General features: G+C 44.9%; 1 protein-coding gene across 1 annotated transcript in view; it reads right to left on the bottom strand.

Moving 5' to 3' along the window:
- arsb (arylsulfatase B) overlaps positions 1–22,108 on the bottom strand; it is a 91,022-nt gene that overhangs the window by 18,471 nt on the left and 50,443 nt on the right. The window contains exon 6 of the mRNA XM_033018600.1: positions 7,744–7,814. Within this exon, the coding sequence (XP_032874491.1) occupies positions 7,744–7,814 (71 nt within the window). The remainder of the gene's footprint in view (positions 1–7,743; positions 7,815–22,108) is intronic.

Genomic DNA, 22,108 nt, shown 5'->3' with positions numbered 1-22,108 from the left:
TCATTGATTACAGCTCAGCATTTAATATAATCATCCCCTCCAAGCTGGTTACCAAACTTGCAGAACTCGGTCTCTGCAATTGGATCCTTGACTTCCTCATTCACAGACCACAGTCAGTTCGTATTGGTGGAAATGTGTCATCCTCGATAACAAACAGCACGGGAGCATCTCAAGGCTGCGTGCTTAGCCCACTGCTGTACTCACTCAATACTCATGACTGCATAACCAGTCATAGTGCAAACTCCATCATCAAGTTCACTGACGATACCACTGTTGTGGAACGTATCACTGATGGGGACGAGTCAGGGTACAGAAGTGAGTTCGACCAACTGACCAAATGGTGCCAGTACAATAACCTGGCCCTCAACACCAGCAAAACCAAGGAACTGATTGTGGACTTTGGAAGGGGTAGGATGGGGACCCACAATCCCGTTTATATCAACGGGTTGATGGTGGAAAGGGTCAAGAGTTTCAAATTCTTGAGCGTGTATATCTCTGAAGATCTTTCCTGGTCCGAGAGCACTGATGCAATTATAAAGAAAGCACATCAGCGCCTCTACATCCTGAGAAGATTACGGAGAATCGGTATGTCAAGGAGAACTCTCTCTAACTTCTACAGGTGCACAGTAGAGAGCATGCTGACTGGTTGCATCGTGGCTTGGTTCGGAAACTTGAGCGCCCTGGAGCAGAAAAGACTACAAAAAGTAGTAAACACTGCCCAATCCGTCATCGGCTCTGACCTCCCTTCTATCGAGGGGATCTATTACAGTCGCTGCTTCAAAAAGGCTGGCAGCATCATCAAGGACCCACATCATCCTGGCCACACACTCATCTCCCCACTACCTTCAGGTAGAAGGTACAGGAGCCTAAAGACTGCAACGACCAGGTTCAGGAATAGCTACTTCCCCACAGCCATCAGGCTATTAAACTCGGCTCGGACAAAACACTGAACATTAATAGCCCATTATCTGTTTATTTGCACTTTATCAGTTTATTTATTCATGTGTGTATATATTTATACAATGGTATATGGACACACTGATCTATTCTGTATTCGTGCTTACTATGTTCTGGTGTGAACTGATGTTTTACCACTACGAACAAAAATTTCTATTCATGGAACATAATTCGGCATTGGGTAGTTCCCTTCACTCCTGAATTTAGATTTGGAGATACAGCACAGAAACAGGCCCTTCGGCCCATTGAGGCTGCGCTGATCAGCGATCACCCTGTACATTAGTTTTATCCTATATACTAGGGACAATTTACAGAAGCCAATTAAACTACAAACCGGTATGTCTTTGTAGTGTGGGAGGAAACCGGAGCACCGGAACTGTCTGTACGGAGCACTCCGTACAGACAGTATCCGTAGTCAGGATCGAACCTGGGTGTTCGACACTGTAGGGCAGCAACTCCAGCACTGCGCCGCCATCCTCGAAAGTTAGTCAAAAATGACACGTTTCAGCTGTGACCAGTCCATTCACATTGTTGTGATAATCAATGAGTTGACAGTATGGCAGGATTAAAACTGAGAGCCTTTTAATCAGCAAAGTGCATTCACACAGCAAATAGACTGTGTACCACTTACCAAGTCAGGAGTAACTCAGTAGTTCAGGCAACATCTCTGAAGGACATGGATAGTCAACGTTTCGGGTCAGGACCCTTCAATCAAAAAGTACCCTAACATGTCCTCCACAGATGCCGTTTCACCCGCCGAGTTCATCCAGCATCTAAGCAAGATTCAAGCATTTGTAATTCCTTGTGTCCCCATTTACAGATCATTTCTGTAATGGAATTCATTACAGTGGCGCAATGGTGGAGTTGCTGCCTTACTCGGGTTCAATCGTGCCAGAGACCCGGGTTCAATCCTGCCAGAGACCTGGGTTCAATCCTGACTACGGGTGCTGTCTGTATGGAATTTGTACGTTCTCCTGCGTGGGTTTTCTCCGGGTGCTCCGGTCTCCCACACTCCAAGGATGCACCGGTTTGTAGGTTAATTGGCTTGGTAAAATTGTAAATTGTCCCTGTGTGTAGGATTGTGTTAGTGTAGTGTTCAGTGGGCAGAAGGGCCTGTTTCCATGCTGTATCTCTAAATTAAGCTAAAGACTGCAACTAACAAAAGTCATTCCCGAAGCAGCTTTGTTGCATCTCTTAAAATAAGTGGGGTACTTTCTCCAGTCAGTGGAGGATGGTTAGATACAAAGCAATGGATGAGTAAAATGGATGAAGGGGTGCCAGTGGATGTAGTGTATCTAGACTTTCAGAAAGCCTTTGATAAGGTCCCGCACGGGAGACTGGTGACTAAAATTAGAGCACATGGTATTGGGGGCAGGGTGTTGTCATGGATAGAAAATTGGTTGGCAGACCGGAAGCAAAGAGTAGGAGTGAACGGGTCCTTTTCAGAATGGCAGGCAGTGGCGAGTGGAGTGCCTCAAGGCTTGGTGTTGGGGCCGAAACTGTTTACCATATATATTAATGATTTGGAAGAGGGAATTAGGAGCAACACTAGCAAGTTTGCGGATGACACAAAGCTGGGTGGCAGTGTGAACTGTGCAGAGGATGTTAGGAGGTTACAGGGCGACCTGGACAGGTTGAGTGAGTGGGCAGATGCGTGGCAGATGCAGTATAATATAGATAAATGTGAGGTTATCCACTATGGCGGCAAAAACAAGGGGGCAGATTATGATCTCAATGGGGTTAGGTTAGGTAAGGGGGGGGGGGTGCAGCGAGACCTGGGCGTCCTTGTACACCGATCACTGAAAGTTGGCTTACAGGTACAGCAGGCAATGAAGAAAGCTAATGGAATGTTGGCCTTCATAACAAGAGGATTTCAGTATAGGAGTAAAGAGGTTCTTCTGCAGTTGTATAGGGCTCTGGTGGTACAGTTTTGGTCTCCTAATTTGAGGAAGGACATCCTTGTGATTGAGGCAGTGCAGTGTACGTTCACGAGATTGATCCCTGGGATGGCGGGACTGTCATATGAGGAAAGATTGAAAAGACTAGGCTTGTATTCACTGGAGTTTAGAAGGATGAGGGGATATCTTATAGAAACATATAACATTATAAAAGGACTGGACAAGCTAGATGCAGGAAAAATGTGCCCAATGTTGGGCGAGTCCAGGACCAGGGGCCACAGTCTTCGAATAAAGGGGAGGTCATTTAAGACTGAGGTGAGAAAAAACATTTTGAGAAAAAAGAGTTGTGAATTTAAGGAATTCCATGCCACAGAGGGCAGTGGAGGCCAAGTCACTGGATGGATTTAAGAGAGAGTTAGATAGAGCTCTAGGGGCTAGTGGAGTCAGGGGATATGGGGAGAAGGCAGGCACGGGTTATTGATAGGGGACGATCAGCCATGATCACAATGAATGGCGGTGCTGGATCGAAGGGCCGAATTGCCTCCTCCTGCACCTATTTTCTATGTTTCTATGTTTCAATTGTTTTAAATGAATTCCAGTAACAGAAGTCAGTACAGCCTCCGATTTACCGAAGATTACCAAATCATCTTCCACTTTGTGTGGGAATAGTGATGCGACCATAACCGAATGAAGGTTGTGGCAGATGCCATTTCAAATGTACTATTAAAGATACCACCACACTGAATGAAAAGAAATCTTAAGTTAGAAAATCCATCATTTTGTTTCGGACAGAAAGGTTCTATATTTTAAACAAAAGAGCCCTAAGCTATGTTCAGCAGTGTCAATCAATTTCACTTACACACTGCTGCACCCGCTGAGTTTCTCCAGCAATTTTGTGTACCTTCGATCTTCCAGCATCTGCAGTTCCTTTTTGATCACTTACATTGTGCCTGGTTTTCTGTTATTAAGGTTACTTATCTAAAGCAGAAACAAAGGAACTCAACATTTCAGAGTGTCCTTTTATAAACTGAACTATTTGGCATTTTTAATAAAAAGTGTGACAATCCTGCTACAACCATTGCTTAAGTTGTGACCTTTAGATAAAAGGTGGAACTACAACAGGAAATGCAACAAATCAACAAGTATGCGGAAAGTACCAACCCAAAGGCACAAAAGAAAAATGTTTTCAGATGCTTTTAGTTTTAAAATTTGCCAAGACTTTACTTGACTTTCTTGTCGGAGATGTGGGAAACTCAGGCCTACCCTGGGAACTGGGAGAACAACCCATTTGCTACAGCAGCTGTAAGCTGTCTAGACAGCAAGCAGGTGCATCTACTTTCCTCCCCAAAGACTATTTCTCTCAGCAATGTGCATTCTGGTTTTTGTTCGGTCCCTAGTCTGCGTTAACTTACCTCAGTCATTATAATGAGATCAGCCTTCTGAAGGGATATGGACCCATGTTACTCGATCGTTCGTAAGCTGCCTTTCTCAAGACCCAACTAACTTTATTATAATAGCAAGTATATTTTTCTTGGATAAGGAGACTAAAACTGCCTCCAGCACTCCAGATGTAATTTCAGTGGAGTTCTATAGCAGCAGGATTTCCTTACTCCCACACCTTCAAGACAAAGTCTCACATTCTATTAGCCTAGTGCTGACGCGAACACGATTAAACACTTGGAAAAATTTATTACTTACTCAGTTTCAAAGAAAATGAGGATTAGAGGTGTTGTGCCATTTAAAGAAGCATATGTACACACTCCTGAAAGCTCTCACCCAAAAATGACCACCTTTACTGCAATAATTATACAATATGTTACTTTAAAAGTGGTACTGGATGAGCATTATATACCTGTTCTGCATACTACGCTTACCTCAAGATTCAGGGACAGTTGTTATCATGCAACATGTAAAACGCCTTCTTCACCACACTGTCCACCTGCCTCGCCACTTTTAGGGAACCACTCATGTGCACTTCTAGATCTCCCAGATCCACAACAATCTCCAGGGCTCTTCCATTTATTGTGCAAGTCTTGCCCAGGCTAGCCTAGCATGAGAGATCTTGAGAGGGGTCTTGCTAAAGTCCATATAGATAACGTCCACTGCCTTGCCTTCATCAATCCGCTTGATGACCTCTTCAAAAAATGAATCGAATGGCCTCCTCAGCCGTGAATTCCACAGATTCACCCTCTTTGACATAAGACATTCCTTCTCATCCCCTTTCTAAAGGTTGATGAGCTAACGTGGGTTCATGAGCTAAGGAGGGCTAAGAGCGCACAAGAGTATTTGTTGGGGGAAATAAAGACATGCAGTGTTGAGGATGGGACCATGAGCAGATGACTAATGGAGTTCTGGGAATGCGCTGTGTTGGAAAGATGGCCAAGTGGTTATCCTGAACAATGCTTTTTAAGGGGTGACTACCTACCGTGAAATCTTTGAATGTTGATTCCTGGATCGGCAGGCTTAGTCATAGAGTCATATAACGTGGAAACAGGTCCTTCAGCCCAACTTGATGCAGGAAGATTATTCCCCATGTTGGGGAAGTCCAGAACTAGGGGTCATAGTTTAAGGATAAGAGGGAAGTCTTTTAGGACCGAGATGAGAAAATCATTTTTTACACAGAGAGTGGTGAATCTGTGGAATTCTCTGCCACAGAAGGTAGTTGAGGCCAGTTCATTGGCTATATTTAAGAGGGAGTTAGATGTGGCCCTTGTGGCTAAAGGGATCAGGGGGTATGGAGAGGGCAGGGATGGGATACTGAGTTGGATGATCAGCCATGATCATATCGAATGGCGGTGCAGGCTCGAAGGGCCGAATGGCCTACTCCTGCACCTATTTTCTATGTTTCTAACTTGCCTACACCGAACAACATGTCCCATCTACACTAGTCCCATCTGCCTGCATTTGGCCCATACCCCTCTAAACCCGTCCTATCCATGTACCTCTCAAAATGTCTCTTAAACGTTGCTATAGTACCTGCATACATTTTGTGCTTGTCACACATGGAGAGATTAATGAAACCAAGCTACACTCACGAGTTTAGAAGAATAAGTGGCAATCTCAATGAAACACAAAAAGCTCTTAAGAGCGTTAAAAGAATGGCTGCTTGGCTGACTATTCTCCTGGCCGAGGTCGTCAGAACCAGGAGACATAGCCTCAAAATGTGGAGACTGTGACAATAAGAAATATTGCTCCAAACAGCAAGTTAGTTTTTGGGATTCTGTAGCCAAGAGGTAGGTTCAATTGCAAAGTGGATCAAAACAGAAATCAATGGAACTAATGGATGTGGGATCCAAGCAAGAGAGTGGAGCTGACGTGAAAGACCACCTATGATGTTATTGAATTATAGAGCACAAACATAAACCAACCTCCCTTCCATTGACTCCATTTACACCACACACTGCCTCGGCAAGGCCACCAGCATAATCAAGGACCAATCGCTCCCTCTTCTCCCCTCTCCCCATCAGGCAAGTGGTACAGAAGTGTGAAAATCTATTCTTCCATATTCAGGGATGGTTACTTCCCAGCTGTTGCCAGGCAACTGGACCATCCAACCAACAACTAAAGAGCAGTCCTGAGTTACTATCCTGCGAGAGCAAGGGCAGGCACGGCGATCGTTTCGCTGAACACCTCTGCGCAGTCCACCTTGGCCTAAGCGATCTCCCAGTTGCCTTCCATTCCCATACTAACCCTTCTGTTCTGGGTCTCCTCCACTGTCAGAGTGAGGCCCAGTGCAAATTGGAGGAACACCACCTCATATTTCGCTTGGGCAGATTACAACCCAGCGGTATGAATATTGATTTCTCTAAGCCCTGATTTCCCTCTCTCTCCGTCCCTCCCCCATCCAAGTTCTTCCGACTTGGTTCACTGTCCACCTGATTAATTTGACTGATATTTGACTATTTGATTGTCTCTTCGTCACCTTCCCCTCAGCTAACAAAGTACCATTCTACATTTCATTGTCTGCTTTGATCTGACTCCTTGCCCTACCATATCTCTAGTCTCCCCCTCCTGAAGAAGGGTCTCGACTCTAACCGAGATGCTGAGTTACAACAAGATTTTGTGTCTTCCTACACACTACTATCCACCTCGTTGGAGACCCTCCTACTATCTTTGATCAGATTTGAATGGACTTGATCTTGCAATAAATATTCACGCTATTCCATTTATCCTGTTTCTGTACACTGTGGATGGCTCAATTATAATCAGGTATTGTCTTTCCGCTGACTGGTTAGCACGTAACAAAAGCTTTTCACTGTACCTCGTTACACGAGACAATAAACTAAACTCAAAGAGCAGGAACAGGAGAACAACTGGCCTACTTTGGTTTATGTTTCTTATGTTCTTATATTTTGTAATGGCTGCCCCATTATTTGCAGTTGGATGGATTCAGTGTGAACACCAACAACAGGAAGGTATACACCATTGAAAGAAGAAACACAAACACAAGGTGTTGGAGTCAAGCAGCATCTCTGGACCCTTCTTCAGTTTAATTGTAGTGGGAGATGGAATGAGAGAAAGCTGGACAAGAGGTGGGACAAAGCCTGGCAAGTGATAGGTGAGGAGGGGTTGTGACTGGCAGAAGAGTGGACAAAGGTCAAAGATGAAAAGACAAAAGCGTGTCAGATAAAGGAGAGACGAGGGGAGTGAAACGTGCAGCCAGAGAAAGGGGTACAGGGTGGAAGGGGACTGGATGGGGAGGGGGAAGGAGGCGGGAGAGTAGGAGAAAATGGGTGTGCATCCGTGTGGGACATTGGGAAGAGAGGGGGGAAAAGGAGGAAGGGAGGGGGTGGGCGTTGGGTGAAGATCTCCTGCGGCGAAGGAAGCTGACAATTGACAGGCTCATTCATCACATTACCGAACAAGTATTTTAGAAAGTCACACTTACATGGAGAATTATCAACAAACAGCGGATCGATGTTGTGAAGCAGTTCATTTCTGGGCGAGGATTGTCCTTCACTGAAGAAAGAGGATTGAAGTTTACTTTTAAAACCCACTGTGTACAACTTAATATCGCAAAGACATATACTTCAAAATGCAATCGCTTTTCCAACTACCAACTGTTTATTCACAATTTAAATTAAGCAAAGTGGTTGCGGCAGGGTGGGAGGTGGAATATTTTTTCTGAGAATTTTACTCCATTAATGTTGAATTGAAATTTAAATAAATGTGGTTACTGACCCCTGACCAGACTTTGTACAAGGAGGTCAAATCTTTAGAAAACAGTACCAGCCAGTACTCTAGCACTGTTTAAAGTTCCTTCCAAGTTAATCACTGCCTTTACTTTCTACCTCAATTCTCTGGTAAAGGAGACGGTTAGCTATATTCCAATCTCATGGATTGCTATTGCTGTCTTAATGAATGATTGATTGATTGATTGAAAGATAGAGCATGGAAACTATGTTTACGAAGAATCTGCAGATGCTGGAAAATCGAAGGTAGACAAAATTGCTGGAGAAACTCAGCGGGTGAGGCAGCATCTATGGAGCGAAGGAAATAGGCTCCTTCACTCCATAGATGCTGCCTCACCCGCTGAGTTTCTCCAGCATTTTTGTCTACCTAGCATGGAAGCTATGTATCCATTGACCACCAAAATCACAGTAGTTCTAAGTTATTCTTCAATTTTCCACCAGCTAGGCCTCAGCTCATCGATATGCGCTTGGATCCTGAACTTTCTCACGGAGCGACCGCAGGCAGTGAGACTGGGCCCGCACCTGTCCTCCACCATCACCCTGAGCACCGGCACACCACAGGGTTGTGTACTAAGCCCCATGCTCTACTCCCTCTTCACTCACGACTGTGTCCCTGCATTCGACACCAATACCATCGTGAAGTTTGCAGACGACACAACAGTGATTGGGCTGATCACCAACGGTGATGAAACAAAATACAGAGCGGAGGTGCAGAACCTGGCGGACTGGTGCGCCAATAACAACTTGGCACTTAACACCTCCAAGACCAAGGAGCTGATTATTGACTTCAGGAGGTCCCATTCTGGAGAATACGCCCCAATCTCCATTTATGGGGAAAGTGTGGAGAGAGTGTCCAGCTTTAAGTTTCTGGGCACTCACATTTCAGAAGACCTCACATGGTCCACAAACACCGCCGCGCTGGTCAAGAAGGCACAGCAACGACTGTTCTTCCTGAGGACATTAAAAAAGACTGGTCTGCCCCAACAGCTGCTGACAACGTTCTACCGCTGCACCACAGAGAGCATACTAACGTATGGCATCTCTGTGTGGTATCTCAGCTGCACGGAGGCGGAGAGGAGAGCTCTTCAGCGCGTCGTCAACAGAGCGCAGAGGATCATCGGGACAGAGCTACCAGCCTTGGAGGGCATCTACCACACGCGGTGCCTCAGGAAGGCCCTCAGCATCCATAAGGACTCATCACACCCCTGCCACGGTCTGTTTCAACTACTTCCCTCCGGCAGACGTTACAAGGCCTTCTACGCCCGAACCTCCAGACTCAGGAACAGTTTCATCCCAAGAGCTATAGCGGCTCTGAACCGGCCCTAATGAGTGCCCCCCGACCCACCCCCTTTGGACAGTCTCCCTCAGATGGTCACGTCAATCAATTCAGCTTGCTTATTTATGTATTGTATTTATTTACCTTTCTTGTACATCAGTGGAGCTGCACACTAAATCTCGTTGCACTGACGTGCAATGACAATAAAAGATATATTATATTATATATTATATATTATTCCACTTTCGCATCCACTCCCCACACACTAGGAGCAATTTACACAGGCCAATTAAGTTACAAGCCAGCAAGTACTTGTGAGGTTGGATCAAACCCAACCAATCACAGGTGGAGAGCATATAAACATCTAACAGATAGCACCCATGGTCAGGATTGAACCCAGGACTCTGGCGCTGTGAGGCAGCAGCTCTATCAGCTGAACCACGGTTCCGCAGCTATTCAGCCGTCAGCAGCATTGATGGTGGGCACAGTGGCGCAGCGGTAGAGTTTCTGCCTTACAACGCCAGAGACCCGGGTTCCATCCTGACTCTGTACGGAGTTTCTACATTCTCCCCATGATCACTTGGGTTTTCTCCGTAGGGCTCCAGTTTCCTCCCTCATTCCAAAGACATGCAGGTTTGTAGATTAATTGGCTTCTGTAAATTGCAAATTGTCCCCAGTGTGCAGGTAGTGCTAGTGTACAGGGATAACGCTGGTTGGCGCAGACTCAGTGGGACGAAGGGTCTGTTTCCACATTGTATCTCTAAAGTCTGGTCTAACCTGTTGCCTATAACATGCCCATCAATTCTCCTTGATTCTCCTAGTCCCCACTTACACGATGGGTAATTTCCTGGGACAGATATGTTTACATTTACTGCTGATACTGTGAATAGGCAATAGACAATAGGTGCAGGAGTAAGCCATTCAGCCCTTCGAGCCAGCACCGCCATTCAATGTGATCATGGCAGATCATCCACAATCAGTACCCCATTCCTGCCTTTTCCCCATATCTCCTGACTCCGCTATCTTTAAGACCCCTATCTAGCTCTCTTTTGAAAGTATCCAGAGAACCAGCCTCCACCGCCTTCTGAGGCAGAGAATTCCACAGACTCTCAACTCTCTGTGAGAAAAAGTGTTTCCTCGTCTCTGTTCTAAATGGTTTACTCCTTCTTCTCAAACTGTGGCCCCTGGTTCTGGACTCCCCCAACATCGGGAACATGTTTCCTGCCTCTAGCGTGTCCAAACCCTTAATAAACTTATATGTTTCAATAAGATTCCCTCCCATCCTTCTAAACTCCAGAGTGTACAAGCCCAGCCACTCCATTCTCTCAGCATATGACAGTCCTGCCATCCTGGGAATTAACCTTGTATGTATCAATCAATCAATCAATCAATCAATCAATCAATCAAATACTTTATTGTCATTCAAAAATACACCAACAAATGCAAGTCTGAACAAAATTTCTTTGCGTCTGGCTCACCGTGCAACATAAACCTACCCTGCACTCCCTCAATAGCGAGAATGTCCTTCCTCAAATTAGGGGACCAAAACTGCACACACTACTCCAGGTGTGGTCTCACTAGGGCCCGATACAACTGCAGAAGGACCTCTTTGCTCCTATACTCGACTCCTCCTGTTATAAAGGCCAACATGCCATTTGCTTTCTTCACTGCCTGCTGTACCTGCATGCATACTTTCATTGACTGATGAACAAGGACCCCCAGATCCCTTCGTACTCCCCCTTTTCCCAACTTGCCACCATTTAGATAGTAATCTGCCTTCCTGTTTTTGCTACCAAAGTGGATAAGCTCACATTTATCCACATTAAACTGCATCTGCCATGCATCTGCCCACTCACCCAACCTGTCCAAGTCACCCTGCGTTCTCATAGCAACCTCCTCACCGTTGACACTGCCACCCAGCTTTGTGTCATCTGCAAATTTGCTAATTTTACTTTGAATGCCTTCTTCTAAATCATTGATATATATTGTAAATAGATGCAGTCCTAGCACCGAGCCTTGCTGTACCCCACTAGTCACAAGTCACTTAAAATATTTGCAAGTTGGAAAAAGTGAAAAAGGAGTCAGGATCCAATTGATTCAGTTCAACAAATATTAAAAGACTAAACGTAATAATCATTTAGAAAACACCGAAGGTGTTTCCAGCAAAGTTTGGAAAAAAAGTGTCCTGTTTGACAAATAGAAAAGATTGGCATAAAATCGGCGCATTGCAATAACACTTGTATCTGAAGGTCATGGAGGGATATGGATCACATGCAGGCAGAGGAGATTGGTTTAACTTGGCATCATGTCCGCATGGATATCGTGGGCCGAAGGGTCTGTTCCTATGGCGTACAGTTCTATGATTTCACTGTAGTGTTTGGTGCAGGCACTGAACGGCACGAGTCACATTTCAAGAGTCAAGTCAATCCTTAATGAAGTGCAAGATTCTATAGTCTCGCTTGGTAACTACAACAGTGAGGTCTGTTACTGTGTTCACCACACACAGTTGATATTGGGTTACTGTATTTTCAGAGCTTTTGGAGCAAGGAGATAATTATACTCTTTCTCAACCGTGGTGAGGTAGAGAAAGAATTAAGAGACAAAATAGAAAATGGAAATAATGGGCTGCCAACAGAATAAACGCTTCAGTTCGACGAACTTTCATCAGGTCATCAAATAAATGTTAACCATTTCTCGTGCCAAAGATGCTGCTTGACTGGCTGAGGATATCCAGCATTTTTGTTTTAATTCACATTGTGAGCATCTGGAACATCTGGTTTTGGGAATAAAAGGAAAATAATTTTAGCTCACCGAGGAGTTACAATTTATTGAAATATTTGGGTGACATGGTGGCGGAAGAGTTGCTGTCTGACAACGGCAGAGACCTGGGTTCGATCTGTACAGAGTTTGTACGTTCTCCCTGTGACTGTGTGGGTTTTCCCTGGGTACTCCGGTTTCCTCCCACACTCCAGGTTTGTAGGTTACTTGGCTTTGGTAAAGATTGTAAATTGTCCCTAGTGTGTAGGATAGTCCTAGTGTATGGGACTCAGTGGTTCGAAGGGCCTGTTTCTGCACTGTTCCTCTAAATTAATACATTAATTTCAACTGGTACTCAATACCCTATTTATCACTAAAGTTCCAGGTGTACTGTAACAACATTTAAAAGACATTTGGACAGGTACATTTAATCAGAGCATTGAGTATAGAAGTTGGGATGTAATGTTAGAATTGTACAAGGCATTGGTGAGGCTAATTCCAGCGTATGGTGTACAATTCTGGTCGGCAAATTATAGGAAAGATGTCAACAAAATAGAGAGAGTACAGAGGAGATTTACTAGAATGTTGGCTGGGTTTCAGCACCTAAGTTACAGAGAAAGGTTGAACAAGATAGGTCTTTATTCTTTGGAGTGCAGAAGGTTCAGGGGGGACTTGATAGAGGTCTTTAAAATTATGAGAGGGATAGACAGAGTTGACGTGGATAAGCGTTTTCATTGAGTAGGGAAGATTCACACAAGAGGACATGATTTGAGAATGAAGGGTCAAAAGTTTAGGGGCAACATGAGGGGAACTTCTTTACTCAGAGAGTGGTAGCTGTGTGGAATGAGCTTCCAGTGGAAGTGGTGAAGGCAGGTTCGTTTTTATCATTTAAAAAAAATTGGATAGGTATATGGACGGGAAAGGAATGGAGGGTTATGGTCTGAGTGCAGGTAGAAGGGACTAGGTGAGAGTAAGTGTTCGGCACGGACTAGAAGGGCCGAGATGGCCTGTTTCCATGCTGTAATTGTTATATGTTATATATATGTTATACATGGATAGGAAAGGTTTAGAGGGATATGGGCCAAATGCAGGCAGGTGGGATTAGTTTAGATGGAGCATCTTGGTCAGCATGGGCAAGTTGGGCCGAAGGGCCTGCGTCCGTGCTGTATCACTATCATTGGCATGTTTACCGTGCAAGGAGAGATTCATTGGACCAGACCTGTGTTCTCGAGAATTTAGAAGAACGAGAGAAGATCTCATTCAAACTTGCAACATTTTTACAGGGCTGGATAGCCTGGGAAGATTTTGGTCCTGATGAAGAGTCTGGAGCCATAGTCTCAAAATTACATGGAACAATTTTGAACCAAGGTGAAGAGAAATTCTATCACTTGGTGGTTATTGAATCTTTGGAATTCTTGTCACCTCATACAAAGCTGACACTGATAGATTACTGGATAATAAGGCAAATCGTGAATATAAGGATAGTGCAGGGGAACACTGTATGGTAGAAGGCCAGCCTTGTCATGGAGGCACATTGATCTGTAGATGCTGGAGTCCTAAGCAAAACAGAAAGTGATGGAGGAACTCAGCAGGTCAGGCAGCTTTTGTGAAGGGAACGGACTGGTGACGTTTCAGGTCCTTCCTCAAACAGATTGTAGTAGGGGTGAGGGGGGGGGGGGGTGGTCAACGCTGGAAGAGAGGTCGGGCAGGACAATGCTGGCAAGTGATAGATGGAGAGGAAGGAACTGTAGATGCTGGTTTACACAAAAGATAGACACAAAAAGCTTGAGTAACGGCAGGTCAGGCAGCATCTCTGGAGAAAACAAATAGGTGATGTTTCGGGTCGAGACCCTTCTTCAGTCTGAGAGACAAGGAGAGAGTGAAACAAGTGATATAGAAGGTACATAGAACAAATGAATGAAAGATATGGTAAAAGCAACAATGATCAAGGAAAGATGAATCGCACAATGGTCCATTGTTGGCCGTGGGAGTAGGTGATAATGAGTTGTACAAACAGTGTAAAGGGCCTGTCCCACTGTACGAGGTAATTCAAGAGCTCTCCCAAGTTTAAAAAAAATCAAACTCATGGTAAGTACGTAGAATGTACGTAGCGGCTATGTCGCAGCTCGTGGATGTCTCGTAGCGGCTCGTAATACTAACGGCAGGTACTCGGGAAACGTAGTAACTCGTGAAGTTTTTTCAGCACTGTGAAAAATGTCCACGAGAGCCCTGAGTACCTACGAACGGCTATTACCGTAATTCTCCGAGTTCGAATCAGGGGAAACTCGGGAGAAATACCTCGTACAGTGGGACAGGCCCTTAACTGTTTTTGCTTTCCATTGTCAGAGTGATGCCAAGTGTAAATTGGAGGAATAGCACTTCATATTTCGCTTGGGCAGCTTATAACCCAGTGGTACGAATATTGATTTTTCTAACTTAAAGAAACCCTTGCACCCCGTCCCTCCCCCACCCTATCGTCGGACTACTTTCGCTGTTGTCCCATCTTACATGAGTGAATGTTTGGTCAAGATTACACTTGCAACTTGTGATCCATCAATTAAGTGCTTGCCCTTGCAAAATTAGAATCTAAATCGAAGCGTGATAACGTGCAAGTTTGAATTTTTAAGGCCTTCCCTCCGGCGTTATCCGTTAGCCGTCTTTGGAATGTGTGAATGAGCCTTGTTACTGGAGTGATGACTGTTGTGTTACTAATCATTTACTTTGTGTACAATGCTGCATTTGTCTCATGCTGAGATTAATATGTATGCTTGCTTCGATTTTTCCATCAGTTAATTTGTAGTGAGAGTTATTTCCTTATTGTTCATAGAAGTAATTAAAATGTGTCTATGTAATATTGGTTATGGAGGCGTGGGTTCGTATCCCACATCTGACACCATGTTTGTATGCGATGCATTACAAAGTCAAGAGTGAACCATCAGTCTTTTATTACGATTTAAAGGAGAGAATCATACACAGCTGTACATTTCCAATCAGCTACATTCAGTAACCAAAACCGAGAGGCTGCCAAGGGCTCATGATGCCCAAAACCAGGACTGGATTACTAGGTGGAATGTGTGGCATGCATGTCTAGTGGAGATTATATAGGCATGGATTAAATATAGTTAATCTACAGTTTGAAGTGCAGAATTCTTTCAAAAACAATTTGCTGACTACGTAAAAGCATGTGGTTATTGACTTTCTAAGAAATTTGAATTCTCCTTCCCTTCATAGAGTCAGAGTCTTCCAGTGTGGAAACAGGCCCAATGTGCCCACACCAGCCAAAATGTCCCATCTACAGTAGTCCCACCCGTCTGCATTTGGCCCATATCCATCTAAACTTGTCCTATCCATGTATCTAAGTTTTCCTTCAATAGAAGCAGTCCGAGAAAATTAAATATGTTTTAACCGAGCTGAAGACAAGATTTTTCCAAAGGGTATTTCTAATTCACTTCAGGCAGTTGCACCAATTAGTCCTTGGAGCTTAAATGAATGGAGGCTTAATTTCTTGAGGTGAATTCAGAGCATGTTGTATCATTGACTACTCTCAGTCAGGCAGATGTCTGAGTGGAGCGTTGTCATAGAGTAATCGAATCATTCAGCACAGAAAGTCCATTCGGCCCAACTTGCCCACGCCTACCAACGTGCCACATCTACACTAGTCCAACCTGCCTGCATTTGGCCCATATCCCAATAAATCTGTCCTATCCTTGTATGTGTCCAAATGTTTCTTAAACGTTGTGATAGTACCCGCCTCAACTATCTCCTCTGGCATCTCGTTCCATACACCAACCACCCTTTGCGTTTTGTGCAATTCATTGACAATGACTTTTTTAAATAGCTAATCAAGTATTCAATGCAGGAAGTGCTATATTTTTGGAGATAGCATTTCAACTGAGGCTGTTTGTTAAATATAAGGGTGGCGCAGCTGGTAGAGCTGTTGCATCACAGCGCCACAGATCCAAGTTCAATCCTGACCTTGGCTGTTCTCCCTGTGACAAGCCGGTTTGAAGATTAATTGGCCCCTGTAAAATTGCCCTTAATGTGTAGGGAATGGATGCAAAAATGGGATAATATGTAACTAGTGTGAACGCATGGTCGATGGTTGGGGTGGACTCAATGGGCCGAAGAGCCTGTTTCTACAGGTATCTCTAAAACTAAAACTTACTCTGCAAAATTTGTATAAAATGTCTCCTATATCAAATTAATATCTCCACTTTAAAAACACTTCACTTTAGTTATAAAATTACATTGGGAAGTGCTAAGCTTGAGAACGTTGCTATGGAATATTGTAAAGGATAAGTATCTTGGTTTTTTTCTTCTGTTCTTTTTATACTGTGCTTGGTGCACCATGTGACCAGATATGGTCCTCCTCTCAAGATTTCACCTAATCGATAATTATATTTATAGCACAATGGAAGGTTTTCCAAAGCACGGGAATTGGAAGATCTTACATTTCCTGCTTCCTATCTCTGTTTTGCAGTTTAATTTTTAAAGTGAGATTAAAGATCTAGACAACCTTAATGTTCATGTCCCACTTAGGCGATTTTTCAGGCGACTGCTAGCGACTGTCAAGATGTTGCAAATCCATAACTCCCTAAAAGTGATAACACGGGGTGATACAGTGGTAAAGAGGGCAAGTGGTATGCATGCTTTATTTGGTTGGGGCATTGAGTATAAGAGTCAGGAAGTCAGGATGCAGCTTTATAGGAATTTATTGTAGGTAGCTTACAACCCAATGGTAAGAACATTGAATTCTCCACTTTTTGGTAACCTCTAACAACCTTCCCCCCAACCCTCCCACCACCCTTTTCTTCTCCCTCCCCTCCACTGTTGTCCACCTGGATTCACACCTATTTCGCCCCTCTCCCACCCTCCCCCCCTCCCCACTCACTCCCCCCCTCATTCCCTCCTACCCTCCGCTCCCCCCCTGTATTACTTCCTCTGGCTTCACAATTTGCAGCTCTTCCATCAGTCTGGCTCACACCCTCTGCTTTTATCTCTGGCCTTTGTTCCAACCATCTGCCTTTCAAAATCTCCCCCCCCCCCCCCCCCCCCCCCCCCCCCCCCCCCGGTGTCATCTATTACCAGCCGCGCACAGTCCTGCCTCTACTCTCTCCCAGATTTCGCTTCCCACCCACTCCCCCCCCCCCCCCCCGCAACGTCTGAAGGCGGCGGCACAGTGGCGCAATGGTAGAGTTGCTGCCTTCCAGCACCAGAGAACGGGTCCAACCCTGACTATGGGGGATGTCTGTGCAGAGTTTGTACGTTCTTCCTGTAACCGCATGGGTTTTCTACGGGTGCTCCGGTTTCCTCCCCCACTCCAAAGATGTGCAGGTGTGTAGGTTTATTGGCTTCTGTAAATTGCCCCTAGTAGGTAGGCTGTGGAAGTAGGATGGTATAAGGATGTGTAAGTGTAAGGATGATCGATGGGGACTTGTTGGGCGGAAGGGCTTTTTTCCGTACTGTATCTCTACATTAAACTCCTTTTGAATTACAATATTTACCAATTCCCTGCCCTTCTTTATAAAATCAACTCTCTATTGGTTTTAAATGGAAAATTTCAAACTTCCTCTGCTGTCTTCTTGCCCAAACTCTGAAACCACTCCCTTTTGAAACCTGCACCATGGTTTCAATTCTAGGTTTATAATCACATGCACTTCAAACCGTCCCTGAATGCGAGCCATGAACATAGGTTGGCAGAGGAGCACAAGCAGTTATCCGTGCACCATCTGCTAGTTTCACCATGGCTACCTGAAAATGATCCTATTGTTCCTCTCCTTGGTGTTGCCTTTCAATCAATCCTCAAGCCTTGCAAAGTATTGCCCTCAATTCCACTTTTAACCATGTAGAATAATCTTATTGAAGGTCTTTGGAAACACAAATATAATACATCCGCTGGTTTCTCTGATCCAACACCAAATGCATTCTCCAGAGATTACAATTTGTCAAACACAATCTTTCTTTCATAAAATTCACCTAACGTTGTCCAATTAATTATGTTCCCAAGTGCACTATTGTCATATCCTTAATGATACTCTAGTATTTCCCTAGGGCTAAATATTAAGCTAAATGTCTTTTGTCCCTCTCTCTCCTTACATGAACAGCTCATTACATTTGCTACCTTTCATTGGAGAGAGCTTTTCTGGAAATTAGGGAATTGGACAAGATCAAAGACACTGCCTCCCCTATCTCTACAGCCTCCAAATTCTAATCTGCTACAATAACATATTGAGGGGATGTCAGCCTTTATTTTTTTCCCCATTTCATAAGTATTTTTTCTTTATAAATTTATTTCCAGCTCCTCACCGTCTAGTTGAGTTACTCTCTAGTTTAGTTTCGAGATACAGCGAGGAAACGGGCTCTTCGGCCCACCGAGTCCGTGCCGACCAGCGATCCCCACACATTAACACTAACCTACACACACTAAGGACAATTTACAATTTTACCACAGACAATTAACCTACAGACCTGTATGGCTTTGGAGTGCGGGAAGAAACCGGAGCTCCCGGGAATAAACCACGCAGGTCACGGGGAAAACGTACAAACTCCATACGGACAGCACCCCGATCAGGATCAAACCTGGGTCCCTGGCGCTGTAAGGGAGCAAGTCTGCTTCTAATTCCTTGCCCACTTTTCCCTTCTACCTGACTTGTGGCTTTGCCTCTAATTCCTATGTCATCATTTGCTGATAACTAAAACTGTCCCCATCCTGGACAATGCAGCTCACCCCCTCCATGACACACTGGTCAACCTGAGGAGTTCAGCAACAGACTGGTTCCACCAAGATGCAGGACAGGACGCCACAGGAGATCTTTCTTCCCTGTGGCTATCAAACTGTACAACTCCTCCCCCTTCTATCGTGGGGTAGACTGAGACTGAGACTGACCCGCCACCCCCCACCCACATCCTCAATCTTTGCACATCCCCAAAGCCTTACCACTCGTCACTTTATTTTCATGTTTCATGTATTTTGTGTTTTTTATGACTGTTGGCAAACTAATTTCCCTCCTGGGATAAATAAAGTTCTATCATATCACATAACCCGACACCCTGATAGCTGAGTCTCACGTTGCGAGTTGGCACAAGAGGTACCCAGAGTTAAAACTCGTGGTAATAACGTACGATTAACGTACGGAACTCGTGGACGCAACTTAGAGACTCGTGCCGCTAACGGCAGGTACTTGTGAAACTTGTCAACTCTTGCAAAAAATCAAACATGTTTAAAATTTTCCACAAGTCAATTTTACTCTTGTGGTTAAGAATTGAAACATTTTAACTCGTTGTAAGAACGTAGTGGCCCGTGCATTTACCTTAGTGTATCGTGAGTCTACCGTGGGAACTCTTTAACTCAGCGGGCAGGCAGCAGCAGATTGTCGCTCCGTTCAGTTTCCCAGCGACAATCACCTGCCATAACGCGAGAGAGATCATGCACTGTTGTAGGTCTCCTTTGCACGTCGGTGTTTCTGTCTTTCTCCACTCATTGTTGGCCCTATCTGTCACCACCCCCACCTACACCCCTCTGCTTCCCGGCCACGTGTGTGACCCCTTCCCTCCCCTCTCCATTGCACCGGGCGCGGGGGCTTTGCACTGTCTTCACGTCGGCGATGCCAGCAGGTCAGTGCCAGTCGCCCCGGGACAGTCGCTCCCTTCAGTTTCCCAGGGGGTCGGGACGGGCTGGAGTTGGGAGGGAAAGGTGGGGGGGTAATGGGTGGTACAGTTCCCACTCTCAGCTCTTGTCCAGGGGGGTGGCCGGAGACGTCAGGACCAATGGGACACCGACCCCCAGGCCCACCAGGCCTACTGCAAGCACGGAGAACCCAGAGACCCACAGCCAGCAGTAACTCCAGCCCAGCCCAGCCCCGCTCCAACTCCAGAGGAACCCGCTCCCCGATGGGCCGCTACGGCGACAAGTGGCAGTTCGCCCACAGCCCGAGCTGTACCCCCTCATCCGCCACCCCAAGAACAAGACGTACCTTGCACACCATCAGCTTCTGCCCCTACGGGGTGAAGGGCTCACACATTACTCATGACAGGATAGACATTACTATTTTTTAATAACAGGAACATTTTACGATGAAATGCAGAAAATAGTCAAGAGCCGGCGTGCCCACTGACTCCCATCACACCCCCCCCCCCTCCCAATGTTCAATTAAAACACATCAAACCTGTGTGTTTCAAACAAATCATAAGTATAACTGCTCTGGCACTGGATGGTGCACATTTTCCCTTTGTAGGTCACATCAATAGATACGGCCGTGCTGAATTCTATCTTTAAAACAAAGCCAGAGGATGGAGAGGTCTTCTTTAACACTGTTGCTTATTAAAACATAACACTGTTGCTTATTAAAACAAACCTTCAATCAGGATTGGCTCAAGAGTAACTCGTGAGACGAACTTGGAACATCGCAGAAATGACAAGTAAACGGCAAACTTGTCATACCCGTGGAAACTCGGTTAAACTCTTGATCATACACTTGCAATCTCGTACACAACCACGAGTCTTTCACTCGGGGTACCTCTTGTGTCAACTCGCAACGTGAGACTCAGCTTTTACTCATCGCGAATCTGTCAATCACTGCCTTAAAAATATCAATTGGCTGAGCCTCCACAACAGTCTGTGGCAATGAATTCCACAGATTAGCCACCCTCTGAATAAAGAAATTCCACCTCATCTCCTTTCTAAAGGTATGTCCTTTTATTCTAAGGCCATGGCCTCCGGTCCTGGACTCTCCCACAAATTGAAATATCCTCTCCATATTGTCCTTATAACTCAAGCGCTCCAGTCCTGGCAAAAACCTTATGACTCTTTTCAGCTTAATCACATCCTTGACCAGAATGCTCACAATGTTCCAGGTGTGGTCTCACTAATGGCTGCTCCAGCTCAATTTCTAGTCAATGGGAACCCTCCCCAGGGATCCCATGATGGTAATGTCGTTGAATGTTAGGTGATAGCTGGATTTTCTCTTTGGTTATAATCATTGTCCGCCACTTTGGTAGTGCGAATGTTAAGGGCCTGTCCCACTTGGCGATTTTTTCAGCGACTGCCGGTATCATTGACTGACGTATCCGGTCACCGAACAATACGTGGCGTGATGACGTATGATGCGGTGGTGACGCGGCGTGATGACGTATGACGAGCGGTGTTTTTTCAAGTGTCGCAACATTTTTTTTGTCGCTGCTGTATTTTGAAATGTTCAGAATCTTTTGGCGACACTGAGATGACACCGGAAAAATCACCAAGTGGAACAGGCCCTTTACAGCGCCCCCCATAATGTTTTAAAATCGGTCCCGTTTTTCTTTCAGGCTTTTTTGCACATTTCAAGAGCGGAGCTAAAGCGGACACCTGCTTCCTACTCCATGGCGCCACCGGAACAATTCAAGATTTGTAATAGAAAAAAAAATCACATGTGGTTAAAGTGCACATTGTCAGATTTTATTCATGGCCATTTTTATACATTTTGGTTTCATCATGTAGAAATTACAGCTGTGTTTATACATAGTCCCCCAATTTGAGGGCACCATAATGTTTGGGACACATGGCTTCACAGGCATTTGTAATTGCTCAGGGTGTTTAATTGCCTCCTTAATGCAGGTACAAGAGAGCTCTCAGCACCTAGTCTTTCCTCCAGACTTTCCATCATGTTTGGAAACTTTTATTGCTGTTTATCAACATGAGGACCAAAGTTGTGCCAATGAAAGTCAAATGTCATTATTGGACTGAGAAACAAGAATAAAACTGTTAGAGACATCAGCCAAGCCTTAGGCTTACCAAAATCAACTGTTTGGAACATCATTAAGAAGAAAGAGAGCACTGGTGAGCTTACTAATCGCAAAGGGACTGGCAGGCCAAGGAAGACCTCCACAGATGATGACAGAAGAATTCTCTGTATAATAAAGATAAATCCCCAAACACCTGTCTGATAGATCAGAAACACTCTTCAGGAGACAGGTGTGGATTTGTCAATGACTACTGTCCGCAGAAGACTTCACGAACAGAAATACAGAGGCTACACTGCAAGATGCAACCA

The sequence above is a fragment of the Amblyraja radiata genome, chromosome 3 (genome assembly GCF_010909765.2).
Source record: "Amblyraja radiata isolate CabotCenter1 chromosome 3, sAmbRad1.1.pri, whole genome shotgun sequence".
NCBI classification, from domain to species: domain Eukaryota; kingdom Metazoa; phylum Chordata; class Chondrichthyes; order Rajiformes; family Rajidae; genus Amblyraja; species Amblyraja radiata.
Note: the sequence above shows the minus strand (reverse complement) of the source record. Positions and strands in the feature narration are given on the sequence as shown.